This window comes from Bos taurus, chromosome 18, assembly GCF_002263795.3.
Source record: "Bos taurus isolate L1 Dominette 01449 registration number 42190680 breed Hereford chromosome 18, ARS-UCD2.0, whole genome shotgun sequence".
Taxonomy (NCBI): domain Eukaryota; kingdom Metazoa; phylum Chordata; class Mammalia; order Artiodactyla; family Bovidae; genus Bos; species Bos taurus.
Window position 1 is genome coordinate 14,742,131 of NC_037345.1, and position 21,330 is coordinate 14,763,460.

Here is a 21,330-nt window from a genome sequence, read left to right on the forward strand (position 1 = left end):
TCCTCGGGAACCGGTTCCCAGCGCTGTACCTGGACCACAAGGAGTCGGCGGACAGGCGGGGTGGTGTACGCCGCTTCCCAAGGAGGACTCCAGATTTAAAGTAAGTCTAAAGGATGTCTCCTCAGCACCTTGCCCGCGTCTGCCACCGTAGTGCAGGTGGCGCAAACGTTCAGATCCGAGTCAGGTCCGACAGTAGACACCTGAGGCAAGGTCCCCACCTAGGCGCCTTGGCCTCACCGCGCATGCGCGAGACCCCGAGGTCCGCTGGAGGTGTGGTGCCCTATGACCTACTCGCCGCTGCACTGCGCGTGCGCGCGCCGAGCGGCGCGAGGTCTGAGGGGGAATGTCGCAGCGGCTGGTGGCGGCGGCCGGCAGCAGGGCGGTGGTGGGGCCGCTCGCCTTGCTGTGGCGGTGCGGCCTTGGCCCACGAGGGGGCAGGACGTTCGCGGCAGGCGCTCGGGCGCTCGGAACCACTCAGCAGGTGAGCGGGGAGGCGCAGCCCGCCGATTCCGGGCGGCGGGGGCGGTGGTCGCTCTCGACGCCGCGGTGACGCCATCCACGTGCGCCACCGGCGCGGGGAGCGGGTGAGGGAACCAGATGCGCGAACCCGAGCCCCAAAAGCGGAGGCGCGTCGGCGGCGGCCACAGCTCCGGCCAGCTGGCTGGTCCCGGGGCTCCAGCCCTTCCCAGCGGCTGAGGCGGCTGCCGCTGGCCCAAACAGGTCTCCGTCTGCTTTCCTTCTTGTGGCCTCTTACGCCCTTTTCTTTGAAAGTTCCCTCAGCCTCTCAGTGCCCTGCCCACTGCCCCTGCGTTCTTGTTCCCCGCTCCCAAGAGCCGCGTTGAGCGAATTGCGTTCAAGCCTTTTTCCGCTGTGAGCCTAACTTGTTTTCTCGGACTCTGGCTCCGACTGCGAGGTGGTTTCCTCCTGGGCTCAGCGGTGATACCACTTCTGCTCAGTATCACAGGGTTGTTCTCCGTCATGATACAGTTTTGTAAAGTGTTACGTGTTTTTTATTCAGACAACATTCGTCGAGCCCAGTTCTACACTGTAATCATAGCTAACGTTGTTTGAGGGGTTTCATGCTGAAGGCTTTACAGGGAATGTCTCATTTAAGTCTTATCCCCGTCCGGCAGGTAGGCGCTGCACTAAACCCTGTTTTATAGGAGAGGAGACGCTAGAGCATAGCTAGTCAGTATCTCCGCTTTTAGATACTTCTGTATTGTACGCCTTCCTCTGGGTTAGATTCTCTGAAGTAGACCATATTTTAAGGTTTATTTTTGTATTGAGCATCCCAGGGGGACAGTGATCACGTAGATTTCTTTTGTGGCGGACTGATGTGGAGCGTCTGGATTCTGGTCAGAGAAAGCTGTCTTGATTTCAGACAGTATTGAAAGGGGAAGAAGGGGGCCCATGCGTTTGTTTTCTGTCCTGTTTCCAGGAGTGAACTTTTCCTTCTTACCTCTTCATTTTGGGGATGGTGCACTGTCAGTTTGATTGTTTTTGGCAATATCAGTGAAAAGAGAGCCTTTCATCTGTGGCTGTGTGGCAACTCAGCCTTGCAGGGGGACTGTTCAAGTTGTTAGCTGGATGGAATGCAGTGATTGAGGGGTGCAACACAGCTGTGTCATGAGGCTCTGAATTCCATGGAGCTCAGTGGTTTTAGTTAGGGAGGGAGGAAGTTGGATGATCTTTGAATTCCTTTCCAGACAAAGCTGTTCTGCTGTGGAGTCTATTAGCCATGGCATCTCATCTGGAACAGATGTGAGCTCTCCTTTGAGGGACTTGAAGGCTAGACCTGGCGTGGGAAGGCTGGAGATGAAGTCGCAGTTTGCCTTTTGGTTAAAAGAAGTGTGGGAGCAGTCAGTACTCCTCAAGGGGAAGCTTATGTTTTGGATGCTTCTGGCAGTTACGTTTTCATTGACTGAGCTTCCTACATTGTCCATTCCATTCCAGAAGGAGAACCAGACAACAACATGTAGGTAGCGTATTAGGAGGTATGAAGGAGAAGGAAACGGAACAGAAGCAGTAGACAGTGAAGAGAAGGGTGGAGGAGGATGAGTGCCACGCTGTGAGAGGTGGGGTAATCGACTCCTGAAGGATGTGAGGCTTGAGCAGGAGCTGCCAGCAGATTCGCAAGCGCCTGCTGGGGCTGCACCTGTGTGCATCTGAGACACAGGCTGGAGTCACCTGATTCGTGACCTGATAAAGGACAGTGACACTTTGCCTGTTACGGGAAGACTGCTGTGCACAGCTTCACATGCTGGCTTTGCATATCCAGACACCAAGAATGGGTGGTAGATCCCTGTCTTTGAGAGCTGTATCTGACCTACTGTGGTCCCCTAAGCAAATCAAAACACTAAGTCATGAAATAAAGGAGAGGGATGTTTCTCAAGTTTTGAAGGCCTGATGATCGTACTTTGTCTTTCTAGGGCTGGAGACCTCCTAACACCTCTAGGAGCCCCAGCTCCCTCTCTGGGGAGGTGCTGGGGAAACCCTGGGGGCTGGGTGCCAGAGCACTCATCACATACCGCTGGCTCCCCGTCACCTTACCTCAGGCCCTCACCTCCCTCTCCTCACTTCTGCATTTTCCACCCGACACGGGAGGGCCTTGGGGAGCAGAGGGGCCCAGGACCATCTTCTTCTGTGAGCCTTTGTCTAGGCCTCCCCTTACGGTGACGTGACAACCTGTGTGACATTACGTTCTGGTCCCCTTGTGTGTGGTGACTTGCTCTGTGTGGGGAGGGGACACTCATGGAGCAAAGGCTCCAGGAGCCTCATCACCATTACTGCTGTGTCTCCTTCCTGAGCCCCTTGTTTATGGTTTTCCCGGATTTCAATAACATTCTCATGGCTTACCTGACTTTTTAGTGCTCTGAGGCCTCTGATAAGGATGTGTGAATGATTGGGCTTATCAGCAAATTAATAATTACTAAGAAATGGTGTTTGCACTGGGGAATAGCCTGCCACCTTAAAAGACGACACGGCTGAAATAACACAAGAGTCGTCATGTATGGATCCAGTTTCATTATAATAAAATATTGGGAACAATCCAAATCTTTGGTTGGGGTTTTTTGTTTGTTTAACCATTTATGGACCTTTTTAAAAAAGAATTTTATTTTTAATTGGAGGATAATTGCTTTATAATAATGTGTTGGTTTCTGCCCTGGATCAACATTTAAAACAGTTTTTTTTTAAAGTATTTTTTTTTTTCACATTTTTTTTTAAAATTTTATTTTATTTTTAAACTTTACATAATTGTATTAGTTTTTGCCAAATATCAAAATGAATCCGCCACAGGTATACATGTGTTCCCCATCCTGAACCTTCCTCCCTCCTCCCTCCCCATAAAGTATTTATTTATATTGGCTTTGCTGGGTCTTTGTGGCTGCGCGGGGGGCTACTCTCTAGTTGTGGTGCAAGGGCGTCTCATTGCAGTGGCTTCTCTTGTTTCAGAGCATGAGCTCTAGAGCAGGGTCTCAGCAGCTGTCCACAGGCTTATTTGCCCTTTGGCATGTGGAATCTTTCCGGACCAGGGATCGAACCTGTGTCCCCTGCATTGGCAGGTGGACTCTTAACCAGGGGACCACCAGGCAAGTCCTGGTTGAGGTATTTTGGCTGCAGTTAATACTCAGTGACTGTGCTTAGAGCTGTTTTTTTTTTACTGTGGTGGCTTCTGTTGTACTCGTTTTTCCTATAATGGCTTTTGACCTATGATAGTGAGAAACCAAAATTGTCTTTCATCCTGTCTTTAACTGATGTTAAGTATTGTTAGTAGCTTATGGTAATAAAAACTGTCATTTTCCTTTTTGAGAACTCAAGAAAATACAGGGTTTCTCAGGTGGTGCTGCCTGCCAGTACAGGAGACATAAGAGATGTGGGTTCAATCCCTGGGTCAGGAAGATCCCTTAGAGAAGGGAACAGCAACCCACTCCAGTATTCTTGCTTGGAGAATCCCATGGACAGAGGAGGTTGGTGGGCTACAGTTCATAGGGTCATAAAGAATCAGACACAACTGGAGCAAGTTAGCAGGCAGAAAATGTTTGCTTTCCTGACAAAACCACTGACGTGTGGCTGATCAAAGATAAATCGTAATACCCTTTGGTTTTTGAATTTCACATGATTTTAATGTTTGTTTTTAAGGGTTATTAATATTTGTTTTAATAGCTTCAGTGACAAAAATTGCCTCAGGCAGGAAGTGATTACTTAGCAGTTTTTTTTGATAGCTGTAGCTATAAAAATTCTTCATGTATTTCTGCACTGAATGTAGTTTCTGTTTCTCCTGCTTGAATCATATTTGTTTTTAAAGATTTTTTTTTTGATGTGGACTGTTTTTAAAGTCTTTTTTGAATTTGTTACAATATTGCTTCTGTAGTTTATATTTTGTTTTTTTTAGCCACAAATCTTAGCTCCCCAACCAGGGATTGAATTCACAGTCCCTGTATTGGAAGGCAAAGTCTGAACACCTGGACCATCAGGGAAGTCACATTGAATCATATTTTTAATGAGATAAAGCAGGTAAAGGCTTCAGGTTTATGCCTGCACTCGAATCCTGGTCCTTTCCAACCTGGAACTGCCACTGTGAGAAGATGCTGCATCAGAATTTGTGGAAACTAATTCTGTCTCCTGTTTCAGTGTCTCCAGGGAATCCGCTTTCAGCAGTCGGCTCTGCAGATAAGACTGGCGTCAGTTTCCCATTGGCTGTGTTCAAAACCACCCAAAGGTATGTGTCTTTCTCCTGCCATCGTTAGCAGCATGAGGTCACAGGACCTGAGAGTGGCTTCCTTGGTGCCCTGTGTTTGTGGGGAGCAGGGACAGTGTGCATGACGGCCCAGGAGACCCAGGCCGCTCCTCTTCTAGCTTATATATGTATTGAGTCACACCTAGTTCCTCTCCCGTTTCTGGGTCACCTGCCCCACGTCTTTGCAGTGTTAATATATCAGTGAAGGTGGCAAAAGAGAGAAGGTGTTCCAGAAGGAAGTGGTGGGTGAATCTTTGGGGATGCTGGGGAGCAAGGCTTTGTTTCTGCACATCTGAGGGTTAAGCTGAGTCTCATGTTTGGAAAGCAGGACAGGGACCTCATGTCTATTGCAGTTAGTTTGGAGCACATGTGCCCTTTGAGCGCAGGTTATGGGCTGTGCAGTGGGTCTCGGAGACCCTGTGTGGGGAGGCTTGCAGAGTTCGGACTTGGAGGTGCGTGCCGATTGCACCAGGCTGAAGCCAGGAAGAAAATCGGCTTCTCCCTTACTCCTTTCCTGTTGGACAGTCTGGCTGCTTGTGTGAGTGTGGCGCGTGCTTTTAAAGTGCCAGAATCTCATCATTTTCCCTATGGGTTTGAGAAATTCTTTAAGAGGAGGAGAAGAAACACAGAATTAGAAATGCAACAGCTCATAAAACAGCTCGTAAAAGGAACAATTTGACCAATCAGACTATCAAAGTTTTACATTTGAGAATTTTTAATTTTTTTTAAACTTTTATTTTTGGTCATGCCACAAGCATATGGGGTCTGGGTTCCCCAACCAGGGATGGAACCTGGGCTTCCTGATGTGGAAGTACAAGATCCTGGCCACTGGACCACCAAGGCAGTCCCACACTTGAGAATTTTTGAAGCATTCATTAATTTTGGGATAATCGTGGGAGGTGGCGAGCAGTTGGGCCTATGTGCATGTGGTCTCAGCACTTCCTTCCCTTCACTGGTTTGTGGACATGGCCTCACTACCTTCCTTTGTCTTCGGGCCTCTGCACCTGCAAAGCTTGTGTGGATCTGAAGCCTCGACAAACCTATCTTTGATCATAAGTTTGGTGACGTGGGGGGTGTGCAGTAGTGTCTTCCTGCTTGGGGAGCCTGGAGCATCGTGAGAGAAGAGGCGCACAGAGCTCGCTGGGAGGTGATTCGCTGTGACTGTAGGACTTCGTGTTTTGTCCTTCACGTTTATGCAGATCTTTGCTCTACCCTGTCCTGAGTTTGGCCTTCCAGGCATTGAGTTTTGGTTGTTGCTGTGGTGCCTGTACATCAGGGGCTGCTCTGGCCCCGTTTCTCCGGGAACTCTTGTGATGTCGTGCTCAGGCCCTGTGTCTTCTGCTGTTGACTGACACAGAAGTGATTTTTGTCTCACGCCTCTGTCTTTCTACCTTTTCTTTTCTCAGGGGAATGATTTTTTTTCTGTTTTGGGTTATTTTCTTAAGTTCTTTTGGGAAAACACATTCCTGTGTGTTCTTTACTCTCAACTCTTTCCTTCTGGTTTTGCACCAGAGTAACAATCTTGTGTTATTTCCCCTTGTCATTCTGTGTATGCTGAAATGCCTTCTGGATGTTTTAATGGGAGGAATAGTTGATTGAGTTGCCTATGCCCAGCTTTGCGGATGGTTCAGGCCACCTGACCGTTAGCTTGTACTTGGAGGTAGTGGGAGCTTTAGACCACAGATGGGTGTGTCCTGAGTGAGACCCATCCCCCCAGGACATTCTTGGCACCTGATGGAAGGGTGGGGGGGCTCCAGGAGTGTTTCTGGGGGTGCCCTGGTGTGGTTTGAGCTGTTATTACTTTACACGCACACATTAAGAAAGAGGCTTGGGGACTGGGTTCAGTCATCTAGTCTGTGCGTCACAAATGTTCTGAGAGGTGATGACGTGAGTGCCAGCCTAAAGAGTTCTCTGGCTGTCCCGAGACTAGGACTTCATGCTTTCAGTGCCAAGGGTCCAGGTTCAGAGAGCTAAGATCCTGAAAGCCATGAGGCTCAGCCAGAAAAAAGCAAACCAAAAGGTAATGCCTCCTAGATCTCACCTGGCACACACACAGTCACTCTGATTTCAGAAAGCGCAAGAAACTGTTGTAAATTTCCCTTCTTGCTGGAACTGTCTGGGATTGGTGTAGACTTGCAGTCTCTACTACCCTGGCCCCTGCCCTGATCCCAGGAGGGCACTGTAGGTTTTCCTCTCAGCTTGAGAAGCTCTGCCCCTTGCCACACGCAGCACTTGCTTTACGCTCCCCGTTTATCTCAAGGCAGCTGTGTTGGGGAAATTGTGTTTTGGAAGAGTTCTTCTCTTCTCTGAATCCTCTTTCTCTGGGCAGTTCGGTGTGACCATTCCCTGAGGTCAGAGTTTGTTTTCTCTTAGGAACTAGTGAACCAAAGGATGCTGGTCCTGGAGCGGACGGAGGGAAGAGAGGAGGAAAGCGGGATGACTTTGCCTGGTGGAAACGAATGCAGAAGGTTCGTGCGTGTCCGTAAGGGCCAGTTCCAGACGGCCTGTCACTTTTCTGAGGAAGTAATCACTGAGGGCTTGGGCTTTGTACAAACTAATTCAGAGATTTTAAGCAGTGTATTTAATTTCTAAAACTAAGATCTCCATCGGAGTTTTTAAAGACCCAGAGAAGCGATGGTCTCAGGAAGGCTAGCTGCTTTTCCCGAGTGGCCTGGGAGCTGCTGTGGCCTTACACGCTGGCAGATGCTGCGCCCATGGAGGCCAGTGGCAGGGGGGGTTCAGGTGGAGGGCTTGGCGACTTCTCCCTCGTCTGTGAAAGGACATTTTTGTGAGAGAGCCACTCTCTTTCAGTGTAACCCATGTTGTGTTCTCTCCCTGCAGGGGAAGGTGCCCTGGGACGACAAGGATCTCCGCAGTCTGGCCGTGCTGGGGGCAGGTGTCGTTGCAGGATTTCTCTACTTCTATTTCCGAGATCCTGGGAAGGAAATCACTTGGAAGCACTTCGTGCAGTATTACCTGGCGAGAGGTCTGGTGAGAGGATTTGCACACTGCCAGCCTTGGAAGGAGATGGCCTGTCGGCCTCGGGGTGCAGATGTGACTACCTTGCTTCACCCCCACACCTGCCCACTCCCTGAAACACTCACTCATTGTGTGTTAGCTCTGGCTTCTCATTTCACTTGGTTCTGTTTGTGAATCTTGACACTGTAGTCGTGACTCTGACTCAGAGCCTTTCTCCTTGAGGGCACCCCTGGCCCACTGCTAGGCCCTGGACAGTAGGGGCCAGCACTGGGCTCTGAGTCACACCAGTGGAGTCCTCCGTCCTCCTCACACTTGGGCTTGAGCGTACACCTTCACAAACACAGTGGCCTTGCTCCCCGTTGCATGAACAGCGCACTGTTAAGGCTGGGCCTTCCTGCTGTGTGGTGACATCCGCAGGGAGTTCTCCTTTGCCCTGAGGTCTGTCCACATTCTGTCCTCAGGGAGGCCCGTGGTGATGGTCTCTACATGGTGGGGGAAGGGCTGCTGCAGCCCCTTCTGCTGAGGACCTGCCCCCAGCAGGTGTGGCCTGAGGGGCGGGGGGAGACAGGTGTCCTGCTGTGTGCGGTCTGGATTGGTTCCAGATGTTCCTCGAGGTCTTAGTGGCGGACAGTGACATGCTTATTCTGGAGCACAGCACAGCCCGGAACACAGAAAGGTGACATGTTCATCCCCCCACTCAAGCCCACCTAATGCAGCCCTGGCCAAACCTGTGGTGCCTGATTGGGAGCTGACACTCGCCTGGCCTAGCTAGACAAGGACCAGATCCCCTCACATAAGGGGACTTCCACATCAGCTCGGAGAGTCTAGCACCTGAACCTGAGGGCTGCGTCTTGTTCCAGCCCCTCTGAGCTGTCCGAAGAGGTCCCCTGATAAAATCTCAGAATGTCATGGAAATAAATGATGTTATGTGCAGAGGTCCCTGGCCTGGACCGGTTGTTCTTTTGTGAAAGGCTTGTTTAGGAACAAAGAACTATAACAAAACCTCAGTAGCGGACTTCGTTTCATTCAGTTCTTTACTTATGGCTGCATGGTGGGGTACGCGGGATCCAGTTCTGCGCCTAGGGATGGAACCCGCCCCCCGCGCTGGTGGCTCGCAGTCTCAACCACTGCACTGCTAGGGAAGCCCCTGCAGTCTTTGTTTCAAGCAGCGCTTTTGTTTCCCCTGGTCACAAACGTACCATGAAGTAAAAGTATAAAGCAGGAAGTTACCATCTGTGCCCGCCCAGGGCCTTTTTCTGTGACCCTGTTGGCCACAGTCTGAAGGCGAGGCTGCTCACCCTTCTGTGCCCTCTGTCCCGTTGCACACTGGCAGTGAGCACTGCGGTGGGGAGGCATGAGGGGTCAGCTGGCAGGAGTCTTGCAGGGCCAGGAGGACATGCCACGCCCTTGTCTCATGAACCTGAGAACTGATGGGCCTGGCTGGCTGGGGCTCTGCATGTTGGCGGAAGAGAAACCAAGGGGGCAGTCGCCCGGAGTCCTGTCTACCATGGTTTCTGGAGTCATGTTGGGTGGCGGTGAAGTTCCACACTCATGATCGTGTCCTCACTGGAATCCTGAGTGTTCCTGTGTTTTCCAGAAGGAGCTTAGTCATGGTTAATGAGGTGGTGACAGCAGGCCTTGTCTGAAGCTCCCCAGAAAGAGTGTGGCTTCCAGGCGGTGGGCTGTAACCGGATGGACTGAGTGTTACGCACAAGTGTCAGAACAAGACTTTCATTTGTGTTCCTTTTGGAGTTTTTTTGTTTTTGGAATTTTTTGTTTTGTTTTTTTTTTTGGCCATGCTGCACATTTTGCAGGGTCTCAGCTTCCCACCTCAACCAGGGATTGAACTGGAGCCTAAAACTTATTTTAGGATCCTAACCACCAGGGAACTCCCCTCCTTTTAGAGTTTTAAGCCAGTTTGAAGGCTTAGTGCTCAGATGTGCCACATTTTAATTCATCTTCTTGAATCGGTTCCTGTTTATTGCCATAATCCCAGGCTAGAATTGTCCGTGTTGGTAGGAAGACAGAGCCGAAACTGTCCTGCAGAGTGTGAGCTACGCTGGGACAGGTGCCACCCATGCGTGTGGGGCTTGACTGAGACCGAGGTGCAGGGTGCTGTGCTGGTCCTGACTGGCTGTCTGTCTTCTAGGTGGATCGGCTGGAAGTGGTGAATAAACAGTTCGTGCGTGTTATTCCTGCCCCTGGGACATCACTCGAGGTGAGGGCTGGGGTCAAGGCCAGTGTTCCACGTGTAGGCTTCAGTGTCAGTGTAAGGTGGAGTTTTCTGGGATTTCCCTGGCAGTCAAGTGGTTAGTAGCAGGTGCCCTCACGGTCAAGGCCTCTGGTCCAGGAACTAAGATCCCACAAGCTGTGTGACCTGAAAAAAAATACGTGATAGTTTTCTGTTTTATTGGGGAAGTGCCGCTCCTGGCTTCATTTTCCAGCACCCACCTGTGCTCATGTACCTGTAGAGAAGAGTCTTCCACGTAGCACAGGACTCTCCTGAAGCTGTAGCCATGCTTCAGTTTTGCCCAGTACCATGGACAGTCACCAGCTGAGATCCGAGAGGGGAGACTAAAATGACAGATAGGGGACAGAGGCAGACTCAGTCATCGATAGACATTTATACTTTGACCTCAAACCCAAGCCTGTGGTTTGGGGCCAGGACAGGAGGCCCATCAGAGCCGCTCAGGACTTCGCTGTGAGAGAAGCTGGGGAGCGGGTGGTGGCCATGGGGGGCAGCCCCCTACAGCGCTTGGCACCTCGGTTTCTGCAGAAGTATGCGTGGTTCAGCATTGGCAGTGTGGACACCTTCGAGCGCAACCTGGAGACCGCCCAATGGGAGCTAGGCATCGAGCCCCCCAACCAGACGGCCGTGGTCTACACCACCGAGAGCGATGGGTGAGCGGGTGTGGTCGGGCCCTGGTACTGGACACGTAGCACTTCCTGCTGAACTTGTTCAGGCATGTTGTAGGTGTCTTCTGGTAGTCAGTGTCTATGGTAAAGACAAGTTTGTTAGCTGTGTTTTTACTGGGGAAAGAATTGGTGGGGAAATGTTTAGCTTGGTAGCCTGAGGGCTGTGGTGCGGCAGCAGGGCAGAACTAGCTGGAAGGAGGCCGTGCTGGGTCAGGGGGTTTCTGGAGATAGCCCACAGCTACCCTGCCGTGCCCACAGGGGCAGTCAGGCAGACAGATGCTCGTGGACAGGACCTTTACAGTGGGTGAGGCCGTGTGTCCAGACGGACAGTGCTTGCTTTTGTGTAGCAGAGCCAGGTCCACTGTTCACAGCCTGTCTCTCAAGGGAATGTGACAGATGGTTTTCTTGGCCTTTCTAGGACTTTCTTGCGAAGCCTGGTGCCCACCCTTCTCCTGATTGGCATCTTCCTCTATGCCATGAGGAGGGGTCCAATGGGGGCTGGGCGTGGTGGGCGAGGAGGGCGCCTCTTCGGCATTGGTGAGACAATAGCCAAGATCATCAAAGATGACATCGGTGTGCGGTTTGCAGACGTGGCTGGTTGCGAAGAAGCCAAGCTGGAGATCATGGAGTTTGTGAATTTCCTGAAGAACCCCAAACAGTACCAGGACCTTGGGGCCAAAATTCCAAAGGTACTGACATGAGAGAGCACGCAGTGGTGCTTGAGCCAGAACCAAGCAGCTTCTGGTAATGATTCTGTGTTTTATTAATCACATCGAGAAGTGGAAATAGCATTTGCGGAGTCGAATCCTCTTATCTGGTAACAGTGTAAGCAGTGCACACCCACCTGTGTTTATTTCACCTGCCAGCACAGATGCCCGTGCTTTGTTTAGAAAACAGGCCTTCCTTTGAGTGTGACACCCGCGATTAGATTCTCTGTTCAGTACCCTGCACAAAGCACTACAGTTTTTTATTTAAATGGAAAGTTTGCATTTTTTTGTTTAAAGTTTTAGGGTGTACTGGGTCTTCATTGCTGTGTGCAGGCTTTCTCTAGTTGCAGAGAGTGAGGGCCGCTCTCTAGTTCTGGTGCAAGGGCTGCTCACGGCGGTGGCTCCTTTTGTGCTCTAGGGTGCACGAGCTTCAGTAGTTGTGGCACACGGGCTTACTTGCTCCTTGGCTTGTGGGATCTTCCCTGAGCAGGGATTGAGCCTTTGTTGCCTGCTTTGGCAGGCAGCTGCTTTACCACCGTGCCACCAGGAAAGCCTTTGTCAGTAGTTTTGTTTCTCTAAATTGACCTGAGAACTTTAAAGCAGTTATAAGCACAGAATCATATATTTTTATCACATTTTCTTACTATTTCAGTTTTTTGTCCGTTCAGTTTGACAGCATTTTTTTCTTTAATAATTTGCCTTGATTTATTATATTAACAGTTTCAGCTTTGTTTTTGAAGAAAGGACTTTCTATTCTATTATTTATTGTTAAAGTATATAATTAAAGCAAGTGCAGGGAATTCCCTGATCCAGAGGTTAGGACACCACACTTTCATGGCTGGGGCCCAGGTACAGTTCCTGGTTGGGGAACTGAGATCCTACAAGCTGTGTGGCATAGCCAGAAAACCCAAGAAAACAAAGAACCAACAAGTACGAACTGCCGTGAACGGGTCTGGGGTCAGCTGCCTGTCAAATAACCCACGACCCAGCAGTGGGACAGGTGTGCAGCGTGGACGTGGGTCGAGGCTCTGCACACAGGAAGTGACACTGTGGAGATTGTGGCCGCTGGCTTTCCCTGCAGGTGGCTCTGGGTGTCATGGATGTCCAGGGGCCCCAGCAGTAGCTGAACCCCTTCCTAGAAAGGTCTGCATCTCACATGGAAGAGGGTCACAGACCACGCCCTCCCCCGCCCACCCCCACGCAAGGCATCTCTGGGCTCTAGATCAGGCTGCGAGCTCTCTAGGGTGGAGACTCAGTGCACTGACTTTCCTGGTAACCCTGTGTGCTTCCCTGAGACTGTCCTGAACAGCAGAGAACGTGACTGACCTCTGGAGATTAGGCGGCAGGAGGCCTGTGCTTCTCTTTGACCACCTGGTAAGGTTGGCTGGAAAACTGGGCTGTGGTGGGCCCAGGGGTCCCCTGGTCCCATGGCCCACTGTCTTGTGGAGACCCTTTGTGAGTCCATATCCATGTTTATGGGGACCTGGGGCCCTGGTGCCTTGTGAGTTTGTTTTGAGGCTCCCTCATCCTCCTTAGCTCTATATGTTTTGTTTTTATTTTTACAGACTTAGAAAAAACAACTTTTTTGTTTCTTTTGAAATAAGTAGATGTTGGCAATGGCACCCCACTCTAGTACTTTTGCCTGGAAAATCCCATGGACGGAGGAGCCTGGTAGGCTGCAGTCCATGGGGTCGCTAGAGTCAGACACGACTGAACGACTTCCCTTTCACTTTTCACTTTCATGTATCGGAGAAGGAAATGGCAACCCACTCCAGTGTCCTTGCCTGGAGAATCCCAGGGACGGGGGAGCCTGGTGGGCTGCCGTCTATGGGGTTGCACAGAGTCGGACATGACTGAAGCGACTTAGCAGCAGCAGCAGCAACCCATACTGTCAACTAGAAATGAAGTAGTGTGACCGTCCGCCCCCAACCCCTTTAAGTCCCTTCTCATGAAAGGAATACCTAGGTGTGTTACTGGGTGCGAATTTCAGCCTTGAGTCAGTCTAGAACAAGGCAGGTTGCGGACAGAACCACACACAGGTGCTGCTGTCAGACCTGCTGGACAGAATCATGGGAGCGAGTGTGGGGAGGGCCTCTTGCTCTTCCTGGTGTGAGTTGGCGTGTTTCATAGAGCAATTTGCTAGTAACTGTTAAAGTAAACATTGGACCGCGAGGTCCATTGAGTCCTGCCCTGGGAGCGTCACTTGAAGAAGTAACCTGCTCGGTTGGGCTGGGGCTTTGGGGGGTTTCCTCTACCTGCAGCATTTGAACTTTTCATGGTGAATGCACATTCGTTTTACAAGCAGAAAGTTTCAAATGGAAGGCACACCTCAGCCAAAAGCGTGGAGTAGGCCAAGGAGTCAGTGGAACGAGACTCTCCTTGGCCCTGTCTCTCCCCTTTCAGAACCAGGTGCCGCCTTTCTGTTTCAGGGAGCCCTGCTCACAGGTCCTCCCGGTACCGGCAAGACGCTTCTCGCCAAGGCAACCGCAGGGGAGGCTGGTGTGCCCTTCATCACCGTGAATGGGTCTGAGTTCCTGGAGATGTTTGTTGGTGTTGGCCCAGCTCGGGTAGGTAGAGGCACACTTGTCCTTGCCCTGGCCTTCAGGTGGGACCCTGGGGACGGGTGCAGGGCACAGCACGGATGTAAAAACGACCTGGCAAGCAGACAGAGCAGCCGAGGTGGGAGTCAAGCCCCAGAGGTGGGCCGAGCCCAGGGAACTTAGTCCTGTCCTGGCGCCAGTGACAGAGCAAAACTGTGTGTGGACCCCGTTTCAGGTTCGTGACATGTTTGCACTGGCCCGGAAAAACGCTCCCTGTATCTTGTTTGTGGACGAGATTGATGCAATTGGCCGGAAGCGTGGCCGTGGGCACTTTGGAGGCCAGAGTGAGCAGGAGAACACCCTGAACCAGCTGCTCGTGGAGATGGACGGTGAGCGGGCTTGCTCTCTGGGCAGAGCTCCCCGGGCGAGACTCCCGCTCAGTCAGTCTGAGGAAGGCTGTCCTCAGGCCCCACGGTGCAGGGAGCTCCCTCCGAGCTCAGTGGCTGGATAAGGGCTGACGCCCAGGCTGCGTCCTCGCCGCCTCTGTCCTGCTGCCTCCTGCTCCAGAACCCTCTCTCCACCTCAGGACTCCTGTTCAGGCAGGGTCTGGTCTGGGTAACAGCCACGGGCCTGCTGCTGCCTCTTGGGGAAGGTCCGGTCTGGGGTGATAGCCATGGGCCTGCTGCAGCCTTCTCGGTGAGGGTCTGGGCGTTTGTGCCAGGTTCGAATTTGGAGAAGCTTTGACTGAACCTTTGGCAGGTCCTGTGCTCACTTGGCTTTGTAGCTAAGTCAGGGTACCCAGCGTGACCCCAGGTTGGTCACTTGCTGGGAGGAATCCGTGGGTCCTTGGATTCATAATCACGGTTGACTGCCAGGCCAGGACACGGGAGAATCATGGGGAGCAGGTGCTTGGGCTGGGAAGGTGGCCACAGCCTCCAGAGCTCTCTGCCCACTGAGTCTGGGTCGCAGCTTCTTCCTGGCAGCCAGTTGGGGGACACTCAAGAGTGTCATCGACTAGGACAGGGTTTCCCCTGGGGCTGGTCACATGGCAGTCTTTAACCAGCATGGGTCACAACCCCTGCCTCCCAGGAGGAAATATCATCTACTCAGATGACTGAGGCATGCGGGGCCTCTCCCTGAATCCCAGGTCCTGGGGCGGCCGAGGGCCCCAGCTGACCTTTCTGAGGATGAGTGCTGGTGAGTCAGGCCCTCACCCTGCTGGGTACCCCCATCCTCTCCCCACTGCATCTCCCCTGCTCTCGCCCAGCCTGGTTCCCTGGGCCCAGCAAGCTGTCCAGGACCTGGGTGGAGGGGTCTGCGTGGCTCCTGCAGCTCACTGTGTGGTGTGAGAGGTTGGCAGGGATCAGTACCAAATTAAGATAGGAGTTTACACCCTGAGACTGGGCCATGGGCCTCCCAGTTGGCTGAGGAAGGTTGGGTTACAGCCAGAGCCACCGTTTGCTGCCTGTCCCTGGGTGGTCAGTGGTCCCGGAAAGTGGGGACCAGATGTGCAGGGGAGAGGAGATAGCTGCTGGCCGGGCCCTGCCTGGGCTCACCTCCTTCTCGTATCCAGGATTCAACTCTACCACGAACGTTGTCGTGCTGGCTGGAACCAACCGCCCTGACGTCCTTGACCCAGCTCTGATGCGGCCGGGCCGCTTCGACCGTCAGATTTACATTGGTGAGTGTGCTGAGGGTTGAAAGTTTGGTTCGATCATTAGCTATGTATTTGGAGGAGGTTTTGAGGTGCCCTAAAGCAGCTAACCCCACTTGTGAAACAGTGGAGGTGCAGGACTGGGCCCCACTTCAGGATGAACAGGTGTGGCTGGGATGCGGAAAAGGTCATAGCAGTCCATGCAGCTGAGAGTGAGGTGACAGTGTTGGGTCCTTCAGCTTTTCTTTTTTGTGCACTGTTTACGAGAGAAGCATTCACCCTGGCCTTTCCCACTTGTGAGCAGGTCCTAGAAATTTAGGACCTCATTCCTGCCCAGGTCCCCTGCTGCCAGAGCAGCCATCCTGGGGATTGAGTTGTGCGGACTAGAGGCCCCACAGTGAGGAAGGGAGAGCTGAATGGATGTGACCTGTGGGTCGTTTCTGCCACTGGGAGCTCTGGCCCTGGTCGGGTAGTCGAGTGTGCAGTGCAGACAAGCAGGAGAGGGTCCTCCTGGCCCTGGTGAAGCGGCTGAAGGTGACCCTGCCCTGGCCACCTGTACCTCTCTCTCTCTCAGGGCCCCCGGACATCAAAGGCAGGTCGTCTATCTTCAGGGTCCACCTGCGTCCACTCAAGTTGGACGAGAGCCTCAGCAAGGATGCTCTGGCAAGGAAGCTTGCGGCCCTCACTCCAGGCTTCACAGGTGAGTGATGGAGGCCAGGCGGCTGCCCTGGGGCTGGCTGCATCATCAGCAGGTGGTGTCTGGTTGTGCCATTTGGTCCTGAAACTGCGCCCTTGTCTTTAGGACTGTGAATCCGGTGGGCACACCCGAGGCCCCAAAACTGGCTTTTGTCGGCTTTCACTGTGCCCCCACCCACCGCCCCACCGCCCTGGGAACGTAATGTGGTGACAAGGCCCCATCCTCTTGGTATGCTGCTTAGGGAAGAAGTCCTGCTCCACCCTTGCCACACTGCGTAAGAGATCTGAGTCTGCACATCCAGGAAGTGGGATAAAGTACGAGACGCCCACACTGAGACAGCATCATCTGTGTTGGTCAGATGTAGGGAGAGGCCTTGAGACCAGCAAGACCACAGGGTAGCAGCTGACTTCTTTTGGAAATGGAGCCCAGGAGGCAGTGGGTCAGGCAGAACTATTCTTCTGTAGTAAAGGAGAAATTAAGGCATCCCGTATAAAGGACAGGTGTGTAAAACCATAATCACATATCTGTGTTAATGGGCACACAGTGTAGAAAGATGTAACCTGTGAAGGTGAGAGGGGCTTCATAGGAGCAGAACCTTTGTACATTGTGAAGCTGGATCCTCAGGAGCTGCCAGGAGCTACCTGGAGCTGCCAGGGTATAGAAGAGCCACACAGCCTGTAAGAACAAAGTGGCAGACACTTCCCCAACGTGGAGCTTCTGAGGGTGGGCGCGGACCATCAGGATAAAAGTGAGAGGCCAGGTGTGTGCCTGTGCATCTCGGTCAGTTGTTTTGTCAAGGGTGTGAAGACCATCCAGCGCAGAAAGAATAGTCTGTTTGACCAGGTATTCACAAGCAAAAGGATGAAACTGGACGTTAGACCACATGTAGCAGTCAACTCGGAGTGGATAAGAGACCTGAGCAGTGGGGCGAGAACTGTAAAATGTCTTAAAATCTTGGATTTGGCAATGATTTCTTAAAGCACAGACTGCAAGTGAGAAAACAAAATAGAATTTTTCAAAACTGAAATCTTTTGTACATGGAGAGACATTATTGATGTGATGAAAAGAGCCTACAGAAAGGAAGAGAATGTTTGGAAATTATGCACCTGGTAGGGTCTAGAATCCACAATATATACAGAACCCAATTTAAAAATGGGAAAAGGGTTTGAATAGACATTTCTCCAAAGTATATAGATGGCCAGAAACCATGTGAGAAGGTGGTCATGGTATTAGTTATTAGGGAAACGCGTATCAAAAGCACAGTTTGACACCACCTCACGCCCACCAGGGTGGCCGTAAAAGATGGAGGGTTGGCAGGGATGAAGGGAAACAAGCACGCTCATATGTTGCTGGTGGGGATGTGAAGTAGTGTGGCTGTGGAAGTCGGCCTGGCACTTCTAGAAGTAAATACAGTTAGCATATGACCCCCAGTTCCACTCCTACATAAGAGAATTGAAAACATTTGTCTGCATAAAGGCTTGCACATGGATGTTCACAGCAGCATTACTCATAATAGCTAAACAGTGGAGACCACCCCAGTGTCCAGCAGCGTGTCACCAGTAGATGCGTGTACTGTGGGCGGAACCTGCAGATAGAGCTGGCCGTGTTACATGAGTGACTCGAGCATCTGTGCAATCTGGTGTCTCCTGTGGCTGCCTCAGGGCAGATGGAACCTTATTCAGCCGTGAAAAGGAATGAAATACCAGGACACGCTCCTGACAGTGGATGAATGGAAAAACACTGTGTCGTGTGAAAGGAGCACACACAAAACACACACCATATACTGTGTGGTTGCACTTATGTGAGACTTCCGGGATGGGCATGTCTAAAGACGTAGATGGCAGAGTCATGTTCGGCTAAGCCTGGGTACAGGATCTAGCCCCAGACAGCACCTTCATGTTGGGGATGTCTGAGATGAGATGACAGCAGTCGTCACACATCTTGATGAAATTACTGAAAGTCTTTGACATGTACACATTTTTAAATGGATAGATTTTATGTTAAATGAATCACATCTCAGGAAATCACTGAGCCAGAAAATTGGCTGAAAGCAGCAGTGACTGACAGAGCAGGTCCTGTTTCCTTCACGCCCTTGACCTGTTTTAGCTCTGGCTCCAGTACTGCAGAGTCCCTGTGACAGCCTGCCCTGGGCCCCTGATGGACGATTTCTTCTCCGGGTCAGGTGCTGATATTTCTAATGTTTGCAATGAAGCCGCCCTGATCGCCGCTCGCCACCTAAACCCCTCTGTCGGGGAGAAGCACTTCGAGCAGGCCATCGAGAGGGTCATTGGAGGTAAGTTGGGCCACCATGGGTGAGTTTCCACCCTGGGGCCCCAGGCTCACTTCAGGGTACTCCACCTGGGCAGCTCTCCAGACCCAGATCTGGGACGTGGGACCTGCCAGCAGCTCTCCTGCTCTTCCTGGAGCAACATTCAGAATCTCAGAGAATTGTAACCTCCAGGGTGCTGAGTCAGACCTCGGTCCGGGTGCCCACTGTGCCCTAGAGGACGGCCTGCTGGGTGCTTCCCTGGGAAGTTTGCCAGGGTCCCCAGTGCTCCCAGTGGCCAGCGTACCCAGAGAGGGTGCAGGCTTCAGCATGAGGGGTCAAGGTCTCGGAGTGCCATCCTGGGGACAGAGGTCAGGGAGGCATCCGTGTGGCCAGCAGCCATCCATGACCCCACCTCACAGCTGTGAGCACCAGCCTGTCTAGATGGCAGGTAGCCAGAGTTGCTTCGTCTACTTCACTTTGTGTTGAGGTGTGACACGTACGCAGGCATGTAGTGTCAGGAGCCCAAGGCACTTGCCACGGCTGTTTGGGGCTGTCATGGGCCATGCTGAGCTGAGCTGCCGTGAAACTGACTCACACTAGTTGTGCCTCTCCGTGCCCTGTTCTCTGCCTGTGACTGGGTGTACAGGGTGTAGAGAACGCTCCTGTCTCCCTGCTTTGGCTTCACTACCAGTTGAGCCACAGAGTAGCTAACACTGCTGCCTAAGAACAGGTCTCCCTGAGCATATGTTGCTTGCACAGGAAGTGGAATGGGGTGCGGGATGTCTGCAGAGCAGAAGGCAGCTTAGCGTCTGGTTTGCAGGGACAGACCCCTGTGGGCCTGAGCAGTGTGTGTGGAGCTGACAGGCTGCAGGTCTGCTCTGATCAGCCCCCTGAACCCTGGAGTGGGGGCTTGGTTCCCACCACTTCGCTGGCGTTCCTCCTGTGCCTCTCACCAGGAGTGTGACTTGCAGGCCTTGAGAAGAAGACACAGGTCCTGCAGCCTGGCGAGAAGATGACAGTGGCCTACCACGAGGCTGGCCATGCGGTGGTGGGCTGGTTCCTGGAACACGCAGACCCCCTGCTCAAGGTCAGTCCAGCCCCTTACACATCTCCTGTGGGTCCAGGGCCTGCTCCCACCCCGAGGGCCATGTGTGCACAGTGTGTTGCGGGTGTCAGCCCTTTGGCTTTTGAAGAGATGGAACCATCTAGAATGTGTCCTTGAAGGGTGGGTGGGAGGGCAGGGGCGGGGTGCTGGTTCCAGGAGGGGTCTGGATCTGGACACCTGACACCTGGAAGTTCCTGGTTGAACTCACCTCACTGCAAGCTTCTCCCCGAAGGCAGGCCCCTCCACAGCTTCCTGGGGACTGCGGGACAGAGGGTGTTTTTGAGTTCACCCTCAAGGTGACCCCCTGTGTGTGCTGGGGCCCAGGGTCTCCTCTCCTCCCACACTTATGGAGATGGGTGGTGGTCAGGGGCCCTGGGGATGACAGGGCGCCCTGCTGTGTCTGACAGGTGTCCATCGTCCCCCGGGGCAAGGGGCTCGGCTATGCCCAGTGTCTGCCCAGGGAGCAGTACCTGTACACACGGGAGCAGCTCTTTGACCGCATGTGTGCCATGCTGGGCGGCCGCGTGGCTGAGCAGCTGTTCTTCGGGCGGGTCACCACGGGGGCCCAGGATGACCTGAGGAAGGTCACCCAGAGCGCCTATGCCCAGGTAGAGCAGCAGCCTTGGGGGGTGGGGGGCAGGGGGCTCTGCACCGGGCTGACCCCGGCACTCGCCTCCTGCAGATTGTGCAGTTCGGGATGAGCGAGAAGCTGGGCCAGGTGTCCTTCGATCTCCCGCGGCCAGGTGAGGCGCTGGTGGAGAAACCGTTCAGCGAGGCCACGGCCCAGCTCATAGACGAGGAGGTGCGGCGGCTCATTGGTTCTGCGCATGCGCGCACCCTGGACCTGCTCACGCGCTGCCGCGAGCAGGTGGACAAGGCAAGTGGGTGGCCGGACCCCGGGCGCGGGCGGGGCTCTGCAGGCCAGGCGGCCGGCTGACAGCTGCTGGGTGTGCAGGTGGGCAGGCGGCTGCTGGAGAAGGAGGTGCTGGAGCGGGCGGACATGGTGGAGCTGCTCGGGCCGCGGCCGTTCGCCGAGAAGGTCACCTACGAGGAGCTCGTGGAGGGCACCGGCGGCCTGGAGGAGGACACGGCCCTTCCCGAGGGTCTGCAGGGCTGGCGTGGGGGGCCCACTGCAGGAGAGCCCAGCCTAGCACCTCCGCCTGGAGAGCAGCCTCTGGGACCCCAGGAAGCAAATTAAAGCACATATAACCTGAAGCAATGGCACCCCACTCCAGTACTCTTGCCTGGAAAATCCCACGGACGGAGGAGCCTGGTGGGCTGCAGTCCATGGGGTCGCTGAGAGTCGGACACGACTGAGCGACTTCACTTTCACTTTTCACTTTCACACATTGGAGAAGGAAATGGCAAGCCACTCCAGTGTTCTTGCCTGGAGAATCCCAGGGACGGGGGAGCCTGGTGGGCTGCCGTCTATGGGGTCGCATAGAGTCGGACACGACTGAAGTGACTTAGCAGCAGCAGCAGCAACCCGCAAACAGCTTTCTTCCAATCAGGGTCCTTGAAGACCATGGGCTTCCTGCTCCTTGCAGGCACCCTTCCACTGAGGGGAGCTGGGACCTGGTCACTGCAAGTGCCCTCACCTGCCTCAGGGAGAGAAGGCCCAGTTCAGAAGCCCTCACAGGTCGTGAGGTTCAGCAGAAGTGTGTAAGCCCAGAATCTAGGGAATGGCAGTTTGGGTAGTGGAAAGCTAGCTGGTCCTCACGGATG

At 53.1% G+C, this 21,330-nt stretch overlaps 1 protein-coding gene across 3 annotated transcripts; it reads left to right on the forward strand.

Annotated features, from left to right (window-relative positions):
- Nucleotides 1–17: 17 nt before the first annotated feature.
- LOC532875 (AFG3-like protein 1) lies at nt 18–20,820 on the forward strand. 3 transcript variants are annotated; one of them, XM_024978929.2, is made up of 16 exons: nt 18–100; nt 4,633–4,720; nt 7,112–7,206; nt 7,580–7,729; nt 9,867–9,935; nt 10,494–10,618; nt 11,052–11,322; nt 13,770–13,907; nt 14,116–14,269; nt 15,454–15,561; nt 16,109–16,234; nt 18,414–18,524; nt 19,472–19,587; nt 20,013–20,213; nt 20,288–20,482; nt 20,561–20,820. In XM_024978929.2, the coding sequence occupies exons 3-16, from the start codon at nt 7,198–7,200 to the stop codon at nt 20,801–20,803; spliced, it is 2,016 nt and encodes a 671-aa protein (XP_024834697.1). In that variant the 5' UTR covers nt 18–100; nt 4,633–4,720; nt 7,112–7,197; the 3' UTR covers nt 20,804–20,820. The 3 variants fall into 3 exon arrangements, with proteins under 3 accessions (XP_024834697.1, XP_002694913.2, XP_024834696.1); XM_002694867.6 differs by lacking the exon at nt 18–100 and adding an exon at nt 329–481; XM_024978928.2 differs by lacking the exon at nt 18–100 and adding an exon at nt 620–720 and having other exon boundaries at nt 7,580–7,724.
- Nucleotides 20,821–21,330: the final 510 nt, after the last annotated feature.